Source organism: Cornus florida, unplaced genomic scaffold, assembly GCF_030987335.1.
Source record: "Cornus florida cultivar Cherokee Brave unplaced genomic scaffold, ASM3098733v1 CherokeeBrave_3.0.0_Hap2_Chr03, whole genome shotgun sequence".
Classification (NCBI taxonomy): Eukaryota; Viridiplantae; Streptophyta; class Magnoliopsida; order Cornales; family Cornaceae; genus Cornus; species Cornus florida.
Window position 1 is genome coordinate 92,176,534 of NW_026775573.1, and position 24,362 is coordinate 92,200,895.

General features: G+C 35.3%; 1 protein-coding gene across 10 annotated transcripts; it reads right to left on the reverse strand.

The window, feature by feature from the left end:
* Nucleotides 1–1,288: 1,288 nt before the first annotated feature.
* On the reverse strand, nt 1,289–23,113 carry LOC132300873 (CMP-sialic acid transporter 2). Of its 10 annotated transcripts, none has more exons than XM_059798143.1 (18): nt 23,004–23,110; nt 17,281–17,350; nt 16,760–16,795; nt 16,045–16,194; nt 15,355–15,418; nt 15,165–15,219; nt 14,946–15,057; nt 14,707–14,786; nt 13,978–14,053; nt 13,795–13,895; nt 13,293–13,364; nt 12,825–12,873; nt 12,672–12,713; nt 12,271–12,392; nt 11,503–11,562; nt 3,042–3,090; nt 2,009–2,103; nt 1,289–1,594 (listed from the first exon to the last, which is right to left on the reverse strand). In XM_059798143.1, exons 4-18 carry the CDS (start codon nt 16,069–16,071, stop codon nt 1,543–1,545), a joined length of 1,056 nt encoding a protein of 351 aa, XP_059654126.1. In that variant the 5' UTR covers nt 16,072–16,194; nt 16,760–16,795; nt 17,281–17,350; nt 23,004–23,110; the 3' UTR covers nt 1,289–1,542. The 10 variants fall into 10 exon arrangements, with proteins under 10 accessions (XP_059654126.1, XP_059654128.1, XP_059654129.1 ...); XM_059798145.1 differs by having other exon boundaries at nt 16,045–16,221; XM_059798146.1 differs by lacking the exon at nt 17,281–17,350 and having other exon boundaries at nt 15,306–15,418; nt 23,004–23,113.
* Nucleotides 23,114–24,362: the final 1,249 nt, after the last annotated feature.

Sequence of the window (24,362 nt, forward strand, 5' to 3'; positions counted from 1 at the left end):
AATAAAACACATTTTATGAATGAACTATATCCTTTTAATGCATAATCTTTATGTGATATATATATATATATAAAACTTTATTTTTTATCAAAGAACCAAACAACCAAAGATGTTATCGCTACTCTCTGGTTAAAAATACGCATTAAAACAACAGTTATACGCATACTTTAATAAACTGCATGTATAAGAGTATACTGCACATAAACTTTAATATGCAGTAACTGTACAACTCTGTAGTATTCTTTGTTTATATACAACTCCAGAGTATACTACATAACTAAAAATTTTATTACGTTCAAAGCATATATAGACATTTAACCATTCATTATAAAATCATTCTTTGCGATCATATGATGAGATTCTCACTTTTTTTAAGCAGTCCTAAAACCGTTAGGGTCTCAATCACTTTTACCATCAAAGGACCAAGATTCTACTCACTGTATTAACTCATAATGAGATTCTCTCATATTTAAAGCAGCCGTTAAATCGCTCGGGTTTGAACACTTTATTCATCGCAATCCATTTAAGTGTAACATTCCATTATCACTTTATTCTGTAACCAAAAATTTCACCGACCACGATAAAGCAGTACCGGAAAGTATTAGTATTATAGACCAGTGGAAATATTACAAAAATTTATTCATCGCGATATAGCCACTAAACAAATATTACAGGCCAGATAATACTAATTCATTTCTTTGCATTAATTGTTTTCTTTTAGAGAGCCCTCTCTGGCAAATGATCTTGTTGAACTAATACCTAAGAAGAAGAGATGGTGATATTTTCTCATCTTTCAGATCCTAAACCCTAAAGATTTTGTCATATGTGAACCGATGACGAGGAGGGTGTCCTAAAGATCTTGTAAAGGACAAGTTGTCATTCATTATATAGCGATTGAAATTTATTGTTGGTTACAGGTCAAGTATGGTCACGATATACTTCACCCGAGCCATTAACAGAACATTTTGATGTTTTGATGTTACAGGTCAACTCATCTTCTGAATAATCCACAATTCAAAACTCCACCCACAGAGACATAACAAAGGTAAGGATGGAGATCTTAGAACAAGATGGACCTGGTTTTAACTACCGAGCTCTCACCTCCCGACGTCGTTTCATCAAAAGTGAACTTGAATTGTGGACTTCCTATGTAAGGTTCCAAACATAACTACCTCCTTTCCACAACAGAGTGGACTTCCCATGTAAGCTTCAATATGACACACAATTTGGCACTTCACACACACACCAAACCTTCCACTTGCTTCAGCCGCTCAAAACAACAAAATGCTTAAACAAAATCACACCATATCAATTAAATTTATCCTCTTAATCAACATCAAAATGTCCTTCACTATGACATTTGATTTAATGGTGGTAAATATTACATGATAAAACATCATGTTACTCATATATTATCCAAACTCATGAGTTGGTAAATTCAAAACAGCCAAATCCAAAAACTTTCTAAAAAATCACAGAATATTGGCCCTAAGACTTTACATTGATGCTCAATGGGCTATAAGAATAAATGAAATGCCATCACTATCTTTGCAGCTTCCCAATGGAGTGTAAATATATTGAGACAGAGACAACACTGTACACATGTAAATAGAAAAAGAAAAAAAGTAGAATTAGTACGAAGGAACTAAAAGTTAAAACATACCCAATCGTAATATGCTCTCTTTTTTTTCTTTTTTTTTTCAGACTAGAGCTAACCACCATTCTAGAATGGCTTTCACATTGTGATTTGTTCCAAAGTAAACAAGAGCCCTAGCTCCTAAGCATGTTGCACATGGTACACATGCAGAAATGAGGACAAGATTGATGTGGTGGTATCTTAATAAACATTTAACTTATAATCTAGCACTATTAAATAAATACGATCCTACTTGGTCCCAGCACTATACATCTGCCATGCTATTCAAACAGGCAGAAAAGACCGGTTTACCTAAAACCTATTGAGCTTGCTACAACAAAGACCTGAAAAAATAAACCTAAAGGTACTTACATGGAGCCAAGGAAGAAGGCAAGGGACAGATGAAACCCAAATAAGAATACGGAAACAACCGCTGTCAGCAGCATTGCCACTGAAGTAGAATACACCTGCAAAATTTTGGGCGGCTAAATAAGCACTCCAATACAATCTTAGAAGTCCATAATGAGTGCCAAGTGATATGTGTCATTCATGTTGATGTATTAATATGGCGTGCCAAGTGATATGTGTCATTCATGTTGATGTATTAATATGGCAAGATTTTCATGTTGTAAGGATGCTTAAGCCTTGTGCAATATAGAAAATGGAGGAAGAAAATAAGTTTAAATATTAACATCAACGTCCTTGTTACTTATATATATTTTTGGTTGAGAGATGAGGCATTGATAAATAGCTGTTAACCAAAATACAAATGCCTTTCCTTAGTATTTGCTGATAGACACAGTATTTCTTATAAGAATCATTTGACCAGGCAATTACATAGGATCCTTTTCGGAGTATCATGGTATTAACAACTTAACCAAAAAGTTCAACTTGAAGAAAAGAAAGTTTGTATTTATAACCAAGAGAAGTAAGATTGCATATAACGCCCACTTACTGAAACAATTTTGGACAGATACAGAGAACCAAATGATATGCCTAGTAGGAACTTTGGCTTCAGTCCGCATTGCTACAAACTGATTTTTCAAACTACTATACTTAAAAATATATAAAACTGTATAAGTTTAAATCATATTTTGCAACCTCCACCCTCAATATCCCACCATCACAATAATGTAGGTATGTGGTACTAGATCATTCTCTCATAAGTGAACATGGTAAGAGATCATTTAATGTTACAAGATGAAGTAAGAACATATAAATTTTAGCCAAAACATTCTAGCAATTTCTTTCAATTCATTAGAAAAAATAAAAAAATAAAAATAAAACTGATATATACCCAGGCATAATAATTGTAGTATATATAGATGTAAAGATGTGAATTAGTACATCTATGGGAAATAAAATAAAATAAAAATAAAAATAAAAAATTATCTTGCTATCTTACCTTCACGATGTTGTCAGCATACTTCATTACCATTGATACAGCAATGCCACTGCATAAATTACAAACTATTATGCACTTAGAGAATTGAAAAAAAAAAAAAAAAATGAATTTATATCCACATTCAGTCAATAGCACGATTGACAACAAATATAGACCATTTCAACAAAATATGAAGGTTAGTCATTAATTCCAATTTGCAAGCAACAATTTATGGAGGATATTTCACATCTTTTGAAGTCTTCCTAAAATTTTGATCCAAAAAGAAAATATTTAGCTGAATATCTTTTGCAATATTTAGGGCATAACTATATAACTTGCAAATACCTACTTGCTTGAAACATTGTACAATTAACCGGCAACTGAGTCAATTTAGAAACAATGAAACTTGATGTGTAATTCAACTGAATGAAGCTTTATCCCAAATTTTTCGATTGGCTACATGAACTTTATGTGCTGCTTTTCTCTTTCTAAGGTCATCATTTTAGTCAACTCAAATCTTACCCATGAGCTTTATGTGCTGCTTTCTTTCCTTACCCATGTAGCACCTATTGCATTCCAAAAGTAGGTTCTTTACAAATACCTTCTCAATCCCTCCTACCTTCCCTTTTAATTTTTCATCCCACACCAAGCAGATTATAAAACGAATATGCATGTCATGGTTAGTAGTTTTTTTTTTTTTTTTTTTTTTTTTTCATAAGTAAAAATATATTAGAAAAATGTTCAAAAGGGGAACGCATCCCTAATACAAGAGAAAAGATCTAAGGACCAATAGAATCCAAGAGATCAAAGAAATCATCAATCGAGGAGCATGTACTTCCTCTAACATAAAAGAATAAAGAACGAAGAATATGAATTTTTAAATTAGCTAAGGACGATTCTTTTCCTTCAAAGGATCTGTTATTTCTCTCACGCCACAAACACCACCAGACACAATGAGGAACAATCTTTCAATAAGCACGAGCTTGTTTCTTAACAGGACAGCTTTTCCAAGCGTTAATCAATTGAGAGGAGTGCTTAGGCATTACCCAAAAAATGCCGAATATGCTGAAAATAAAACTCCAACAACCAAACGCCACAGGACAATGCAAAAGAATGTGATCCACGGATTCACTATCATCTTTGCATAAACAACACCAATTAACAATGATGTTGCCTCTCTTTCTCAAATTGTCCAAAGTCAAAATCTTCCCCAATGTAGCTGTCCAAACGAAGAACGCGATTCGAAGAGGGGCTTTAGAGCACCACACGGACTTCCAAGGAAACTCGGAACCAACGAAATTGGATAAATGAATAAACATAGAGCGGACATCATACCGACCATGAGCCAAAGGAACCCACAAAATATCATCACACCCTCTGCCAATATCCTTCTGCCCATACAAAATATCCAAAAAAGCAGAGACTTCCTCCATTTCCCAATCCTGAAAAGACCGCCTAAACCGCACATCCCACGTAACTCCATTGTTATCAAGATGATAACAATCAATCACGAAAACATGCTTATTAGTTGCAATGCTATAAAGCCTAGGAAATGAGTGTGAAAGCAACTGGTCGCCACACCAAAGATCCTCCCAAAAACGAACATGCCTGCCATTACGAACTTCGAATCTAATAAGAGTAGAGAAGACATCCCATCCCTTCCGAATAAATTTCCACAAACCAACGCCTCCTGTAATAGTGACTGGAAGAGATGACTAACCCCCACTCCCCTCACCAAAACGACACGAGACAACTCTTCTCCATTGACGATGTCGTTCCCTTCCAAATTGCCATAACCACTTTCCTAAGAGAGCACGATTAAAAGGAACAATTTTTCGAATGCCTAACCCTCTGAATCTCAATGGTTGGCAAACTTGATCCCAATTAACAAGATGATACTTAAACTCCTCTCCCCTTCCACCCCACAGAAAATCCCTCTAAACTTTTTCAATTCTATCAGCAACAGAACATGGAATTTGAAACAAAGATAAAAAAATAGGTAGGAAAGGATGAAAGAGTACTCTTTATAAGTGTGACTTTCCCACCCTTAGATAGATACTGCTAATCTTTTCTCATATCTATTAATCACTGAATCCCAATTCCCAACCAGAGTAGAAGAAACTCCCAAAGGCAATCCTAAATAAGGAAGAGGAAAAGAACCAACTCCGCACCCTAAAACAGCAGCTAAGGAGGAAATATCTGGAACATCCCCCACTGGAACAAGCACACTCTTTCCGACATTAATCTTAAGCCCAGAAACTGCTTGGAAGCAAGCAAGAGTGCACCTCAGATATCTAAGTTGAGAAATATCAGCATCACAAAATACCAAAGTATCATCAGCAAATAAAGATGGGAAATCTGGATCTGATGATCAACATCTCTGCCAACTCTGAACCCCCTAATGTAACCCAAATCTTCCGCTTTTCTCATTAATCTAGTCAGACCTTCCATAACGATGAGAAAAAGAAAAGAAGATAATGGATCACCTTGTCGCAGACCACGTGAGCTAGCAAAAAAACCCGCAGGAGAGCCATTCACAAGAACAGAAAACATAACTGATGAGATACAAGTGTCAATCCATTTTATCCATCTATCACCAAATCCCATCCTCCGAAGAAGATACAAAACAAACTTCCAATTAACATGATCATAAGCTTTCTCGATATCAAGCTTACACAAAACGCCAGGAACCCCACTTCTTAATCTAGAGTCAACACATTCCCCAGCAATAAGAACAGAATCCAAAATCTGCCTTCCACCAACAAAAGCGTTCTGCGATTCTGAGATAAGACCATCCAACACTTTACTCATCCTGGAAACAAGAACCTTGGCAATAAGCTTATACATACATCCGATTAAGCTAATTGGCCGAAAATCCTTGATATCAGATGCACAGCCCTTTTTAGGGATGAGAGCAATAAAAGATGCATTCAAAGATTTTTCAAATGTGCCATGAGAATAAAAATCCTGAAAAGTGCTCATCACCTCCTCTCGCACCACCTCCCAACTCTCCTTAAAAAAGCGCATAGTAAATCCATCTGGCCTTGGTGCTTTGTCCCCGTTGCAACTAGAAAGTGCCTTAAGCACTTCCTCTTCCGTGAATGGAATCTCAATACTATCCCTATCCAACGCAGAAATAGTATTAAATGGAAGACCATCAAGAGTAGGTCTTCGATCCAAAGTTTCAGTGTAAAGCTGCTGATAAAAAGAAGCAATTCCTCCGCGCACATCTTCTTCTCTCCACAAATCAGAACCATTAACCCGAATACGTCCGATATGATTACACCTTCTGTGAGCATTGGCCAATCTATGAAAGAATTTTGTATTCCGATCACCATCTTTTAACCACAAAGCCCGAGACTTTTGAAGCCACGAAATCTCCTCCATATGAACAATCTCAGCAAAAACCGCTTGACAAGAGGCTCTTTGAGAGCGTAAAGACTCCCTACTCTGTCCCACCTCAGCTAAACGATCAAGCTCAGCAATATCAGCAAGGGCTCTATTCTTTTTCCATTCAAGATTCCCAAAAACTTCTTTATTCCATCTCTTAAGCTCAGTTTTAAGAAACTGAAGCTTTCTAGCTAACACATAACTAGCAGAGCCTGTGAAAGACCCTTTTTGCCACCAAGACTGAACCTTCCCTTGAAAGTCTTCAGATCTAAGCCACATGTTTTCGAATCTGAAAGGAGTGCATCTAGACCTCAAACCACCACAATCCAAAACAAGAGGTATATGATCAGATGTGACTCTAACCAACACAGCCTGAGAGACATCCGGGAAATGCTCTTCCCAAGCCCCAGAAATCAGGAAACGATCCAATCGAGAAAAAGTAACCGGTTCCCTACCATTAGACCAAGTAAAAGCCGCTCCTTCCAACGGAAGATCGATAAGAAAATTATTGTCAATAAATTCTGAAAACATGGTCATTTCTGAAGACCACCTACCTCCTGTGGATCTCTCAAATGGGGATATAACAGAGTTAAAATCCCCACCTAAGTACCAAGGCAATGACCATAAGTCCTTAACAAAGCAAAGCTCTTCCCACAGGACTGGTTTATCACTATCAGTAACAGGCCCATACACACCTGAAAACGTCCATTTGAAATTGTCTTCTTCCATCTGAAACATGCATGACACCGAGAAAATACCCTTCCAACAGTTCAAACTTGACAACCATCTACGATCCCACATGAGGAGAATACCACCTGAAGTGCCTGTTGCATTTAAAACTTCAAAGTCCACAAACCTACCTCCCCAAAGACTCCTGACAATCTCAACAGTAATATCAGCCAATTTAGTTTCTTGTAAGCAGACAACATGAGCACTCCACTTCCTCAAAGTGACCTTGATAACTCTTCTTCTTTTCGGGTCATTAAGACCACGAACATTCCATGTTATAAGTCGTAGCTTCATGAAGAACCAAAAACAATCAATTCACCTCCTCCCCTTTTACCACTCCTAGTTCTCCCCCTTTCTTTGGTTGACCCATTCTTTCCATCGTAGTTAACACAAGAAATCAAATTCTTCACTTCCTGTTCGCCTTTCCGATGTGAATTTCTGACTTTGACTTCTTTTGTGTCACGAATTGGTTCACTGCTACCATTTCCTGCAATAATTTTGTGGAGAATACACAGGGTTTGTTCCTCATAACCTTCTGCAGAGACACCCAAAGCTTCACTAACTGCTCCAATATTCTCAATGACCCATTCCATGCCCAGATCAGTGGTTGTCTCCAAACAATCAGGCCGCACAACAGCCAAAGGTTCCATAAAGTCCACTTCATCGTGAACAGGATCTGTGTAACGACCCACTCCACCACATGGTATGATATTGTCCGCTTTGGGCCTGAGCCCGCACGGTTTTGCTCTTGGGCTTCACCCCAAAAGGCCTCATACCAATTGGAGATGATGCACTTACATATAAGCACTTCACCTTTCCTCTACCCAGGCGATGTGGGACTGTGCACCCGTAGCTCGCCAGTGTGGTAGCCTGACAGTGTCTCTCGCACCCGCCCACGGCACACCCGCCCACAAGGTCGTCACAATCCACCCCCCTTGGAGGCCCGACGTCCCCGTCGGCACACTTCCGGCTGGGTCAGGCTCTGATACCATTTGTAACGACCCACTCCACCACATGGTATGATATTGTTCGCTTGGGGCCTGAGCCCGCACGGTTTTGCTCTTGAGCTTCACCCCAAAAGGCCTCATACCAATTGGAGATGATGCACTTACATATAAGCACTTCACCTTTCCTCTACCCAGGTGATGTGGGACTGTGCACCCGTAGCTCGCCAGTGTGGTAGCCTGACAGTGTCTCTCGCACCCGCCCACGGCACACCCGCCCACAAGGTCGTCACAATCTGTCCCGGAAAAAGATGTGTTAAAAGGGTGCTGCTGAAAAGCAACATCAACCACTCCTTCCTGTAAAATCCCCTCTATTTCCGAAGCATTAACTTCTTTGGATGGGATTACTGAAAACTCCTCATGCTCAGATGAAAAATTGCTCAAACCTTTAACTGAAGTAAATAGCCGAAGCTCTTTAAGCAAAGCTACGGCTGAATCATGTCATGGTTAGTAGTTATCCATAGGATAACCAAATCGATTACAAACTTAATCAGAAAGTGGTTCAGACAAATCTTTAAGATTTAAAAAACCAGCGGATGCTCTTGTACCAAAAACAGACCCGTAAATTTTCTCTATATATAAAAATTTAAGGATATTATATAAAACATGCATTCAATGTTAGCAATTACATAATTCAAATTAGATATTGTTTTAATCCAAAAGGACTTGAAGATCATGATCAAATCTGGCACTAGTACTAAATCCCCAGTGAAACCAAAATGCAGGTTAGGGATGGCGGGGTGCAGTAAATTAAATGTCAACTGCTGACATAAATGACTACATCCTTTTCCTGCTTCAATAAACCTGTTCCGAAACTTCTTTACCTCCTTTCAAACAAAGCAAGCCTACCATTATCTTGGTCTCTTCTAATTCTGTTGAATGGTAGGGTTCTATGATGATGAAAACTCCTCCGGAGCATGTAAAGAAATTTTAAAACAAGAGCCTGTTAAAATAAAAGTTTCCTTCTCTTGTTTAATATTTTGAGGAGACTCTTAAGAGTATTAAATTTAAAACCTTTTAACCAAAGAAATAACAGGTGCAATTTTTACATTTTTCTTGTAACAAATTCAATCTTAAAATAAAGAGGGCAAGTCTCAGATTTTTCTGATAAGGTACATGAATCCTAAAAGTAATCAACTAGTGCCAAAAATCAAGAATTGTGCATGAGTTTCCTAATATGAATTCAATAAGACGATTACTAGTGACCGCTTCTTTTGAAGTTTGAATATTAACATATTAATAGAAGTTTTCTCTAAATCCATAAAGTTTTATTACAGAAAAGATTTATTTCAAAATATTGCAATGTTTAGTTTTTAAAATGAAAGGTAAATCATAGATGTTATAGCCACCCTTTGTGTCCTGCCCCTGCTGATAGAAATATATTTTTACCAAGCCCAGCACTGAACCCAAATTTGTTGATATCCCTTCTTCCTCTATTTCATTTTTTCCTCTTTGAGAAAAGAAAACTAAAAAAGAAGCATACATATAACATTTGATTTAAAGCAAAGGGACCAAAAAATTAATTTATTCAGATTTTATTTTTCAAGTGCATTATACTTAAGCCATCATAGACTTACACTCAAGGTAAAAAGGATATTCACTGTAAATGAAATTATAAACTGAATTGGGAAAAATCAAGGGGTAACAAGGATATTTGCTATAAATGGTGCATACCATATGTGACAACCATTTTTAAGTTCTCATCAATCAATTTTTTTTTTTTTGATAAGTAAATTCATTTAAGAAAGAAAACCGTTCAACAAGGGAACGCGTCCCACATAAATTTTAGATAGGGTAAAATCACATAACCCCCCTCTACTTTCAATTTTGTGCAAAAAACCCCCACTAAAATTAAACCACCCCCTGAACTAAATCCTTATCGCATTGCCCCCATATTCGTAAATTAGGTTGTGAAAAGACAAAACTGACCTTATAATTTAATGTTAAATTAAAAATATATAATTATTATAAAATTAAAAAAAATACCGCCTAGGTCTTCTTCCTCATCACCCTCCCTCTAAAACTCTTAACCTTTCTCTCTCTAAACTTCCCCAGCTTGAAAAAAAATAAAAAATACCAGACCTTCCTCTTCACCCTCTCTCTTAAACTCATAATCTCTCTCTCTAAAAACTTCCCCAGCTTGACTAATTAAAAAAAAAAAAAAAAAATCAGACCCATTAAAAGCTTGAAAAAAACACCACCCATTTTTGCTCAATTAAAGACTGAATAAAGGCTATCATATATGTGGCCAGAGATGCCGTCACTGGAAAGAAGGAATTATAGTGGTTGAATGGAGATTGAGGAATTTTAGAGAGACAAAACACCCTCTGCAAACCCTACTTTCCGGCATGACAGAAGCTGATGAAAACATCAAGTTCAGGTTGGCGCCCAGAGATGTACAAAGCCAACCTCGCCGGCACCATCGATCCCCTGTACGACCACCATGTGTTCCTCTGCTATGGTAGTTACGAGTCTTGGCAACTTCGTCGTTACCATCGATCCCCCATACAACAGGAGGTTGTCGCCGGTGACGACCTCAGTGGTCGCAAGCAGCGACCTTGCTGGTTGCCGAAAATTCGAGACCTCGCTTGTCCGTACCTAAAATTTGCTCCCTTCCGCGAATCAAGCCATCCTCGAATCATATTATATATATATATATATATATATATATATATATATATGAATAATGTGATTGATGCGTAGTGTGTTGGTATATATATATAGATATATACACATAATCAGTGGTTGATCTTGCTTGGAAATGATCTGAGGGGTATTTTGTAATTTGAAAATAATAATTATATGGTTTTAATTTAATATTAAATTATAAGGTCAATTTTGTCATTTCACAACCTAATTGACGGGTCGATCACGGGTATGGGGGCAATGTGATAAGGATTTATAGTTCAGGGGGTGGTTTAATTTTAGTGGGGTTTTTTGGCACAAAATTGAAAGTAGAGGAAGGTAACGTGATTTTACCCCTTATATATATCTCAAACTACAAAAATCAGTCTTGAAAAAGGTTTGTCAGTACAGTCCTCCATTTAAATTCAGGGACAACAATAATTATTTAATGTACCTAAATTTTTCACTGATTATGCACAACATGCAACCAATAAACAGTTCCTGAGGCAGTTCTGGTTATTTTTCACATTGTATAGTGATTCATGAAGTTTGAAGCAACATTATAACGACCAGAAAAACTTGCTCGTAAAAAAATAAAAATAAAAAATTACCACAAAAACACTAAGATTCACACATTCTTATGAGAATTAATTCTTGCTAAACAGAAAATTAGGAAGTAGAAGCAACTAAGCTACTGCTGAACTATATTAATTCTGAAAGGAGATATATATTACCTTAGTGCATGGTTAAGAATCATGAGGACTGTAATCAATGAGTACCCATGGAAGAACCCTCTGTACAAGAAAATATTTACCAGTAAAACATACAGGAGTGATATATTCTCATTGTACAAGAAAATTAGACCTTTACTAGTAACAAAACAGTGATAGCAAAGCTTCCTATTTCAGAAAACAAGTTGAATCTTTAAACAAATTAATGCTTACAAGAAAAAGAAAAAAAAAAAATTGTAATTGAAGAATTTGGGACCCAATGGAAATCAATTAACTCTAGCAGATCATATGGATGTCAAAAAAGCTCATAATTTTGATAAACTGGAAACATATTTCTATTTTTTTTTTAATAAGTAGAAACATATTTCTATTTACCCGGTTCATATCTTTGTTTTGTTTGTTCATTGCTGGAATTTGATCTTTTCAATCTCGGTATACTGCCTAATAACTATGACTTAACAGGAGCACCTCCTATAGAAGAAAATATGTACTGAAATAAGAGAAATTATATATCTTCCTATCAATTAGGAAACCAAGTATCATCCAAATTACTTTATTTACTATTTTCAATATAATGGTAGATCCATGTGGTGCCATTAATTTACTATTTTTACCATAATCGAAGAACTATAGGATGCCAATGTAACCCATATAAGTTTTAAATCTGCTATGTTTTATGCTCAGCAGACAAGCTCAAACTTTGTAAATGTTAAATGTTGACTAGAAAACAAACATGAGTAAAATTAGAAGGAAAGAGCAATCTCAAATTACTCGTTCACGACAGCATCAAAATCTTGGATCACTATTGCAATAGCATTGAAGGCCATCCCGAAGACATACAACCAGAAGTTTTGCACGTTTATGTTCCTTGAAGGACGCTTTTTAATAATAGCCTGCAGAAAGGAGAAGGAAGCTCATCAACAAAACAAAAACAAGAATCTAGATCATTTGATTGAGATTTCCCACAATCTAGATTTCCCACTTTTTTCCTTTTTGCATAGCATAACCAATATTTTCTTTGGGGAGCTCTAAAAGAACTATTTACCAACCAGAATCAAATAAATCCTGACAAATTTTAAAGAATGAGGAATTCATCTGAACATGAATTATGCTTTAAATATGACTGCCGATCTTGATCATAAAGAGCAAAATGGATGCTTAACGAAATTTACCTCTGTGTACACTCCTGCAAAACCACTTAGAAGGGCCATGACCTAAAAAGGAATTACTAACAGTTACAATAAGAAGCATTTTCCTAGAAAAAAAAAAAAAATCAAATTTTCACTTCAACTTGATGGATCAAACTCAAAATGTCAATAACTCACAATTGCCATAACCCAACCTTGAAAGGGAGTTTGAAGAACATGATCAGAACTGCATAAACAATATCATTGCGTAAGAAATGGCAATAAATGAAAAAACACAAAAAGAAAATCTAAATGAGGTGAAAAAAAAGACAGAAATTGAGGAACAATGTTCCTCTCTTCTTATACACACAGAACAATGTCTAGAAAAATTGATGAAATGTTTAAAGTAATTAAAGGATTGTAGGTTTAAGCACTAGTGCAATATGATTTCACATACATTCATCACTTGACTACAAGTCAGGCTGTATATCATAGACATGCAATCAACATGCCCATCAAATTGAACTATCCAATGATACTCCCAAAGAGATTTCAAGGTCAATATGCCAAATACACCAGTAAAAGCAATGTCACTTAAACAACCAAAACAATCAAAATTGAGACCCCACAAGAATGCAATTAAAATAATTTCCTAATCATTCTTACGAAGGATTAAGTTGTGCTGTGGTGCACCCCGCACACAATAGAATGAAAGCAGCCCACTGAATCTCACTTAACCTGAAAAAAAATATATTTAATTATCAGAACATAATTTCTAACAAGAGTCGCCCCACAGTCCTGTTCTGTTAAGTGTTTTTTCTTGTTAAATGTTGACTTTTCAAAAACTTTCTTCCAGATTAATATAGTAGCTCAGTTTGTCAATGGTGGGGTAAAGAGCATAAAAGTTACTCAGCTTCTACATGCTCTTATTTATGGATTTTAATAATGATCCACAAGAAACAATTTTGGATTTAGAATATTAATGGAAAAGCATAAAGAAACTGTGTTGCTTAAAAGTTTTCCTTTCTTTTATATCAAAGGAGAACAAACAAGGAAAAATATCAAACCAGAATCCTTTGCCACAAGCCTACAACAAACAATTTTTTAAGGGCTTCTCCTCTAATCTCTCAACACATAAAGGAATCTAACAAGTGGAAGAAGGACTAACTTCTTCTTAAGAATAATTCGATATAACACACCGGTGCTAATAATATTCAGGTTCTTCAGTATCTGATATCCCGGAGCATCCACATATGCAAAGATGTAATACTGCCACATAAAGTGATGTCTCAGAAAACAAGAAGGCCAAAGCAATTAATAACTGTAAAAACCAAAGAAGAATACGACCTACCTGAAGTAAGTTCTTGACAAGGTAAAGTGCTGCAGGAATGGGGTAAACACTAACTTCATCGAATGTTGTACTCAACCTAAATAATAGCAAGGCATACATCAAGACAGGAAAAAAAATTGCAACATCTAAATTTATGAAGGGTTCCTTGATCAATAATACAGTGAACCTGGATTAGAATTTAAGTAAAACATTCAAATAACAAGAATGGAACAATTAGTCAACAATCACACCGTGCAAAACTCCTAGCAAACTGATAATTCCAACTTAAAACCATTCTTGAGTTTATACAGAGTAACGAATATAGGGCAGAAAAAAAGTTTAAAATAATAATGTTAGAATCATGTGATGAAGGAACTATTTTCCCATAATAAAAGGTTGCAATGGGAGAGTGATACAAGAAAGGGGACAGCAAAATGGCGGTCAGAAGTTCCTCCCTAGGTAAAACCAATCGAATTTTTGGCCTAAATCCCTTTATGTTTGCATAAAGGTCAAATTTAGCGTCAATTGTGTGAATGTCCCACGAGATCTGCATTACAGTGACAGACTTTATCCTTGATATTGAAATTTCTTTCTGGCACATAATTGTTAAAGTTTTGGAAAAAAAAACTAATTGACTACCATTGCAGATCTGTTAATATATAAGAGTACTGTATCCCAAAGATATGTAACAATTACAAGCTACAAACACAAACGAAGAAAATGGAAAAAGGAAAAGATGATATAGCAAACCTGTTGTCATCGGTAACACCTTCATTTCTCCAGATTCTTCCCAAGGCTGCGAGAGAGAACGCACATTTCAAAGCCTCCACCTGATTCCAAAAGGAGGAAACTAAAGGTCAGCCTTAATTCCTATGAGAATTGATTCTATTACCGCCCTTGGTGTTATAAGGTGAATAATTATCATAGATTTAACATTTTGAGACTCATGCCTTCCATTTTATTACAAATAAATAATACTATCTTCTCACCAAGAAATTTGCAGTTGTAACACTATACTCATATTTTCCAGCTCTCTTAGACCAGACAATGAGTATTGCTTGTGAGCTCGTAAGCACAGTCAGCGCAAGTGTGACAACTGACCTATATCAAATAGGAAAGAGTTAGAAATAAGAAATTAGATTAAGATATCATTTCTATTTGTTTTATCCAGTGCACAAGACACCACTATGATTTGAATGATGTCTTACTTGAGCTTCCACTTAGATCTTTCGGTAGAGCTGCCTCCAAAAACGGCCCCATTACCTACAGTAAATGCAACAGCAATGGCTATTATTAGGACTAGACAAATGCATATGGGCTCATGATTCCCAGAAAGCATGATAGATTACCCAGTGGGTGCTGCATCAAGTTCAAGGTTGAGCTTTAACAAAAACATACCACCTGAAAGAGCTTTCCCATGTAAGCTCTCTATATCATCGTCAGCTGCCTTCCCATCTTCATCCTATAAGTTGCATATATTAATCATAATATGAGTGCATGTTAAATGCAATCAAAAGAATCAATTTGCAATTTGCAATATACAACTCATATAAGCACAGTTTCTAAATACACAAGGAACATGATAGATAACACACCCTGATTCAACAAAGATAACAAATCTTACAAAATGGGTTCATAGCACATCTAAATAACTACAAGTGAAAGTGATTTGGTTGAATTTATACAGAAATAAAATGGAAAGACTTCAATCTAATGCTGACAGTTGCTGAAGTGACTGAACAGAGAATCAAAAAGAAGACTTGAATTAATATATATATATATATATATATATATATATATATACATTGAAAATTAGTTGCACGAACTATAAGTTGTTTGATATTAGACAAAGCGGACAGATCAAAATCAATGATAATCATGAAAATTTTCACATGGAATTTATGAATGACTGAGTTTGCAACACACAGATAAGGAATCCAGAATATTGGCAAAAGATGGCATCGGCAAAATGTAAAAAGTGAATCAAATCTCGACAGTTATTCAACAGCATTGAATTCTATTAAAGAGAATTGAGAAAGAACACAAAACCCAGATGAGATTTCAGGTAAAAGATCCAAAATAGCTAACCTGGTCTTTGATTTTTCTGTACTCCATTAGCGAATCTCCAAAACTTTGAAACAAGTTGCTTCTTTGTGGTTGTTGTGGTGTTATTACACTCTGCAACTCTTTGCTTATTCTGTATATCTCCGTTTACAACATGTTCAAGCAGGGCCGGCCCTGAGATTCCAAATATTTTGAGAGGCCCTAGGCGAACTTCAAATGTGAGGCTCTTAAGTTTCACACGCGCAAAAAAAATTATAGGAGTGCGGAATTTTCACATGATGTTTTCAAATTCTATAGCTAATATAATTGTACGCATGTGCATTGTGCATAAGACAACTAACTAATAACTATAATCTTCATTCATTAAATCTTCATGTTTATTGACTAACTTCCTATGATCTTCATTCATTAAATCTTCATGTTTATTGAGATTTTCTTCATTTGCTTTCGCATTCATATGTTCTTCATTCACCAAATCTTCAACTAAACCCTCTACTTGTGTATTGCTCCTAAAAAACTTAAGAATATCTCCTTTTTGAGAATGAATCAATTCTTCATCTCTCTTCTTTTTCTTTTTCTTTTTCCCCCCTTTTTTCATGCCCAGATTCAAATTTTCTTGTATACATAATGATATCTCTTGAAATCTAAATAACAGGAACCATAATCAACATAAAACTAGACTTCAAAAAAATAATAATAATAATAATAATTTGCTTTGTTTAAAGAAAATATATATTACCTCAATATGCAATGATTTGATTCTAAGAAGAGTGTCCTGCTAGCATGTGAAAGAAGATCACAATTAACATAAAACGGATGGAGAATCAAACAGAAACAATAACAACTAAGCATTGCTGATCATACAATAAATATAATTAAAAAAAAAAAAAATCTAAAATCAAGCAGTTTGGTCGAATGATCTCCTGGCTGGAGTTTTCACTGGAATCTGGAGGAGAGAAGAGGAGAGGAGAGAAGACAAAACAGAGTATCCAAAATACAGTCCAAAAGTGGAAATGAGGAACAGAAAACTGCAGCTTCTTTTTTACATTCATTGTTTATATAGCTGCTAAAATTTGATGATTACAGATGACAAAAATATGTGGAGATGAGGTGACTATATATATAGGAGGCTGAACTTGTAGTGCTGAAGAAGTAGTGGGACTTTTAGGTTATATGTGGCATCCACTATCATATATAGTTTTGTCTTTCACTCTTTATATTAACTACACTTTGGGTGTGTTTTTTTTGGGAGCCAATTACCCCTTTCTTGATTTCAGGATGAGGAATCAACTTTAGTAGCAGTGATTGATTGATCATTGCTGCAGAAGACCTGTGCAAATTAATAGAAAAAACCATTAACTTTTGTTTCGTTAAAGCCTGCTCTTGATTTCCATGTGTTTGTACATTCTGATGGCAAGTGCTTTGACAGTACTATTAACTGAAATTCTAGCCGAGCCAACTTCAAATAACATCAATAATGGTGGTATGTATCTCCATATAAAAATAAAATATAAAAAAACCCTTAATTTGGCACTTTTAAGTATGAGCATAATTTAGATATCGAAAAACGGTTCAACCCACTAGAAGGGATCCTTAATTTTCGTAGGATTGAATGTGAAAATGCAAAAACTTATGAGGAAAAGGGGTATGGTTGCTGCTGTTGTGAAATTGGAGTGAAATTAGGGAGAGGAGAAAAAAAAAAAAAAAAGTGCCTGCCATATATTATGGACTTGATCGCCATGAAAGACACATGTAGAAACTAGAAAGGCACACATTTATTAAAATACTAAGGGTCCGTTTGGTTAGATGGAAATTTATGATGGAAAGTGAAAGTGAAAGAAAGTGAAGTGAAAGAAAGGAAAATCAAGTTTCCTGCATGCATTTGGTTAGCAAGAAAAAATTTCAAGAAAGTTAGGGAAAATATTATTTTATTAGTTTGGATAGCATGAAAGGGAAAAGAAAATGATTTACTTACCAAAATTACCCTCATGATTTAAAATATTAAAAAATAAATTAATTTTGTGTTGGATGAATCATCTTTATACCCAATTATTTATATTAATTTTTAGCAATTAAATAGTAAAATAATGGATTAATAATAATTATTATTATTATTTATATTCATATTTAAATTAGACAAAGTAAGGAGGACTACATTTCAGTTGTCAGATTATTTTTATTTTCTGTTTTCAATAATAATTATTTATATTTATATGTAGAATATAATTCACTTATCATAACATACTCATGTTTTATCATAAAATAATGGATTATTAATTATTATTATTATTATTATTTATATTCATATTTAAATTATAAAAACTAAGGAGGACTGCATTTTAGTTGCCAGATTTTTTTATTTTGTGTTTTCAATAATAATTATTTATATTTATATGTAGAATATAGTTCATTAATGATAACATACTCATATTTTATTGAATTATTAAATATATCTTTTTTTTAAGCCCCCTCGAAGAAACATTAAATGGCAACTCTAGGATAAAAATTGTCATGCAAAAGTAACATATTTTATAATTCATGCAAAATAATTTTATTGTTCTTGCATAATTTATCAGTCCCCTTTCATATTTTTTATGAATATGAACCACTTCTATGCAAATTTTTCTGTGCAAAAATCACACAGTATAAAACGTTATTCAGTTCAAAGCTGTATACTATGTTACCTGGACTCGTCGTTTCCGGCGAGGGTGTCCGTGTCGACACGACACGACACGACACGGACACGGACACGGGATATGCGTCCGACCTTGTACGGTCAAGATCGGACACGGCCGTTGAAGAAAACCCTTATTTCAGTGGTCGGAAATTGTGGTCGGAAATTACTGGCTTCGCCGCGATTTTCAGGAAGGGGGTTTTGGAGAAGACGAGGGTTCTTCACGCGTTGGTTTTGCACATAAACTTACCCTATTTGGAGCGTGTTGTTCACGTTCTGACGCGTAAATAAATTTCAGCAGAGAGCTGCCTGTCATTGTCCTTGAGAAACGTGTATATATATATATGGTAGTAGTATATATATATATGGTATATATATAATAATAAATATGTGGTTAGTGGGTTACCAGCTGTAACCCACTCACCACAATTGACCGTTTGAAATAAGTGTAAATTTACATTTTTAACCTTATAATTAAAGCATTTGTTTACGATGAAAAAATTAGAAAATAATGTGTAGTACTCCGTATTAAGTTGCGTTTTTGCCGCCTCAAAAGATTTGAGACTTCTTTTCTTTCTTCTCTCTTGTGCGTATATGCGTGTGTGTGTGACTGTGTGTGTGTGATGGGTTTTTGACAAGAATAACCCTATTTATTATTGATAAGGCAGAGACTATCATCTATGGTGGTTAAAGACTCTGATTGTTCTAGGAGAATGATACTCACGTGGGATCTGCCTGATTCCTTCATACGGCCGCCGGCAGAGCCTCTAGACTGATGAGCACGGTGGTGCACGGTGCGGCTAGTGCATCACCTACGTTGCCGCTTGGAACCGGATGATTTTTGGCTTAGACTTCTTTAGTTTAGGAAACCCTAGACTGAATACGTCTTTAATCCATCTGTAAGGCCTTATGGGCTATTTAACTTATGGGTTGGCCCATTGGTTGAGGGTTTGGCCTGCTGTAAATTCTTTCTTTCAACACAATATTTACCTTATGAGCTGTTTAACTTATGGGTTGGCCCATTGGTTGAAGCTTTGGACTGCTGTAAATTCTTTCTTTCAATACAATTTATTTACCTTCCAAAAAAAAAAACAGTACTCATGAAAAATCTTCTCCCCAATTTTATTATATTATATTTTTTTTTTTTTTTCCCTCTCTGTTTTCTTCATGTTATTTAACTTATTTAACAATTATGAATTAACATCATCTCTTACTTATCTAAGTTATCTTGTTAGTTGCTGCCTTATGCCATGCTTAGTTGCCTATCTGATTAAATTTATCAGACTATCACTAATATAATTTTTCATTTTTTAATATTTTGTATGCCGTGTCCAAGTACCCGTGTCGTAATTTTGGACACTTTTGTTCCGTGTCCCCGTGTCCTATAATTGAATAGATTGGTGGATCCGACCTCTAGACACGTATCCGTGTCCGACACCCGTACCCGAGTCCGGGTAACATAGGCTGTATAGATAGTAAAAAATAAATATTATATTGATTTCCATCCATGTAAAATTGTTATGTCATATAAATAATATGATGACTCAAATTAATCTCTTCTCATATTTCTATTGAGATATTGATAAAAATTAAAAGTTATATTATTTAATATTCTACCCTTCAACTCTTAATTTATCTTCAAAAATTTTAGGTAACGATGTATTGGATATAATCAAATTATGTGTCCCAATATATAATAATTGTTGGAATATTTTCTAAGTCTGAATTTAATAACCACTATATTTGTTATGTGAAAAAAAAATGGAGAAACAACTGGGCATAATAGAAATTTTGGAAATAAAATGACAGTTTTGTGCGAGAAAGTTAACTTTCTTGTGTTTTATGCGGGGAAATATTTTGGGAAAATTTATCGATGCGGGAATCTCACTTTCCCAAAATTTTTCCCTTTCCAAGTAACCAAACCCCCAAAAATTAAATTTCTTTTCCGTTTCTTTTCCTTTCTACCTACTTCACGTTAACCAAACGAACCCTAAGAGAACCATAATATATTCATTCAGCTTTTGATAGCCATCACACACAGTACACACACACACACACAAAAAAACCCTAGTTTGGAAGCTACTTTTCACTATTGGAACAAAGGTAAAGGCCCGAATCAAACGAACCAAAGTTAGAACAAATCAAATGATGAGATGACTTAGAAGTCTTGTAAAGATCGTCCTTATACAATTTCTGGAGTTTGGCGAACTGAATGAGTTGTTCATTCGTAAACTGAACTTCTTCACCAATAACATTGCTGAGTTTAATGTTAGAGGATTCTTCTTCAGGATGAGAAGTGAAGTTGAGCATATGCACTTCTCGCATAATTCGATTTTGGAAAGAGCGAAATTTGCATCATCAAAAAGGAGGGTTTCGCCGGTATGTCCAACGAGTTCTTCTTTAAGGATTTTGACGAATCCTTGTAGAATGGCGTTGAGTTCATTAAAATTATTAAGAAGCGCGTTGAGTTCATTAAAATTATTAAGAAGCTCACCTTTCTGTCGCTTGCCTTGATCTGTTTGATCCCACCGGCGAAGCCAATCAAGAGCATCTCCTTGTTTGCTGCAATATAGTCAAGAAAGCGATCTTTTCCCCAAGAGGCTTTCTGATTATTGACTAAAATGGCTAGGGATTGTGCCCATTCGTCAATAGTTTTAAGATGATCTTTATATGGGATATGTGAAAGATCAAGATAAGTACCATTTTGAGAAATAGGGTACTTGTTGAGGTCATCCTATCGGCTAAAGGTGGGAAAGGTCATATAATCATAATTTTACGAGGCAGAAGGTTGTTTACCTTCAGCTTTTGAAGAACTTTCTGCCGGAGTTGTGCTGGATGGTAGTGTAGTATCATCAACAGGGAGCATCTTTTCTGTTGAAGGGAAATCCCCGTAGAAGGATTCATCTAAAACAGTGTTCAGCTTGAATTTCTTCGTCAACAGACTATGAGTCATCGGAATTGTTGAATTCTTCTGTAGCAGAGTGATCAGTAAGAACATTGATTTGTTCGTCTGATTCAGTATCACTTTCTGAGATATTTAGTTGATATCCGAAGTGTGTAAGGAGATCTTCATTTTGTAGAGAAGTAATGAGCATAATTTAGATATCGAAAAACGGTTCAACCCACTAGAAGGGATCCTTAATTTTCGTAGGATTGAATGTGAAAATGCAAAAACTTATGAGGAAAAGGGGTATGGTTGCTGCTGTTGTGAAATTGGAGTGAAATTAGGGAGAGGGCAAAAAAAAAAAAGTGCCTGCCATATATTATGGACTCGATCGCCATGAAAGACACATGTAGAAACTAGAAAGGCACACATCTATTAAAATACTAAGAGAACCATAATATATTCATTCAGCTTTTGATAGCTATCACACACAGTACACACACACACACACACACACAAAAAGGTGAATTGCTTAGTAGTTATCTTTCAATTCTGTATATGCTAATAATGCATACTGGTGAATTGCTTAGTAGCTATCTTTCTTAAAACATACTTGACATATTCACGTGGAAAACTCAAGTGGAAGAAACCACGGAACCTAGTTCAGGCAAATGAAATTCACTACGAAGAAGGTAGTATTAGAACCAAATTAACAGTTTCCTAACCCCAGAACTCCATCTTACCTTTTGACACAGATTCATCCACCAAACTCTCCACTCAAGTTTCCATGCACACAATGCGTTCGTCAAACAGATTTGCTCCTCATGTGATCCGTTTCTCCAATCCTTGCTTTAGAACTCCGTCACACAATAATATAGGATACCTTATTAAAGACCTAAGTTATGATTGAAAATTGAATCACAATTATGCTCTTGTTTAGATAAATCAGAGTACCTTCTTATGGTGTTGGAGTTGATTAACAATTGATTTAGAATGTTGGAGAAGTTTCGGAGAAAGTTTAGAAACCTTTTCGGACTTGAAAATGCGCATTTTATCGACTTTGAACCTCCTACATTATTGGGTGGCACCTACTTGGTTTTCCTTGATTGATTGCTTTTTCGATTGAGATATTCTGGAGTAACTTCAGTCGATCGACATCAGGTTCAATTGATCAATCTTTTCTATTGGACTTGACTGCATATAACCTGACTTCGGGGGCTTTGTTGGGGATAATATTAGGCATATAATATATCGTTGAAAAGCTTATCCAGTCTAGTTTTTTTTGTAAAGCTTATAACAAAATTTAAATTCCCGAATCAAACGAACCAAAGTTAGAACAAATCAAATGAAGAGATGAAAGAAAGATATATATAAAAGAACGATTCATGCAAAAGGAGAGAGAAGAGAGAAAGAGGATGAACATACCTTGTCACCTGAGGCGATAGCTGAGGCTGCGCCCTGCGGAGTGTCGAAGCAGATTGTGTCGTCTGAAACTTGCCCTAACTTTATTTTTATTTTTTATTTTTCTCCATCACCTATGGGCCTCAAATTTTGAGGCCCAAGGTGACCAAATTTTTCTCCATCCTCTATGGGCCTGATGAGGCCCTCCTTGGGCCAGAGCCTGGTTCTGCTCAGTTGCTCAGAACACTGCAGTGGGATTTCATAGTATGTTTCATCTTCATTTGAGTTACAGAAATGCTACAACTAATAATGATGCAATTTTAATGGAAAATTATTTTATTTGTCTTCATAATTTTCCTCCTTCGCACTTTACCAAAAAATAATTTCCCCCCTTAAACTTGTCTAGAAACAATTTTGTCCTGCAACAATAGCTCGAGAATTATACTAACAATTTTCATTCTGTTAACCTAACCTATCAACACAAACAACATCACACCAAATTGCATGATCTGTTAATATGTTTGAGATAATGGTGCAGAGTCTAATGGTTCTAACAACTCTATCACATGCATTGAAATTTGTGACGCTTGAACCATTTGGAAACACAGTGTACCGACTTTGGTTGCTCATAAGTATCTTAATACTTTAACATCCATATATTATTCTTGTCAATGATTTGCATTTAAGCAATTACAATATATTCCAACTTGATTCAACTAGAAAGAAAGAGGATTTGGTATCTTGGAACTAAGTTGGGTCCATTTTTATAGATTAGTATTTATATTTCTAATTATTTACATTATTGTATGCTCTTCATAGGTTTGCAATATACAACAGGATTGAGGAATTATTCGCAACCAAAGGAATGCATATCTGGTTAATATTCTGGTGAAAATATGTCATTGATTGTATTGTAACATTTTCTATTTCACTTTATTGTACTTGGGCATAATCTATTTGTATACTTGTATGCGTATATGTGTGTGTGTGTGTGTGTATATATATATATTTTTTGTGCAGGGACTTTGGTAAACAAGTGTATTTGGGTGTGGATATGATTATATGATTCTCTGTTGTGTTGATTGTCATTACCTTAGTATTATTTAGGTTTGAATTTTGTTCTATTTTTATTTTTGGTAATTATTGATGTCGGGTTGTCGAGTGGATTTGACCCTGCTCATGACGCTGCGGCTAGGTAGTAATTAATTTAGATATGGATAACTCTTGTTAGTTTAGCTTAATTTATAAGCTGTTTTAATTAATAGTAGTTAATTATTTTCCAGAATCGAAGCTCATGCATCAATTTTAATCTCACTGATTATGTTAAGGATGTAGAACACGTTTGATACTTCACAATTTTTTATCAGACATATAATTATGCTA

Coding starts and splice junctions, on each gene's coding strand:
- LOC132300873 (XM_059798136.1), bottom strand. CDS start 16,071: ATGGAGTACAGAAAAATCAAAGACCAG. Junction 15,058..15,164: donor AGATCTAAGTGGAAGCTCAA/GTAAGACATCAT, acceptor TATTTGATATAG/GTCAGTTGTCACACTTGCGC. Junction 12,714..12,824: donor AAGGTTGGGTTATGGCAATT/GTGAGTTATTGA, acceptor ATTCCTTTTTAG/GTCATGGCCCTTCTAAGTGG.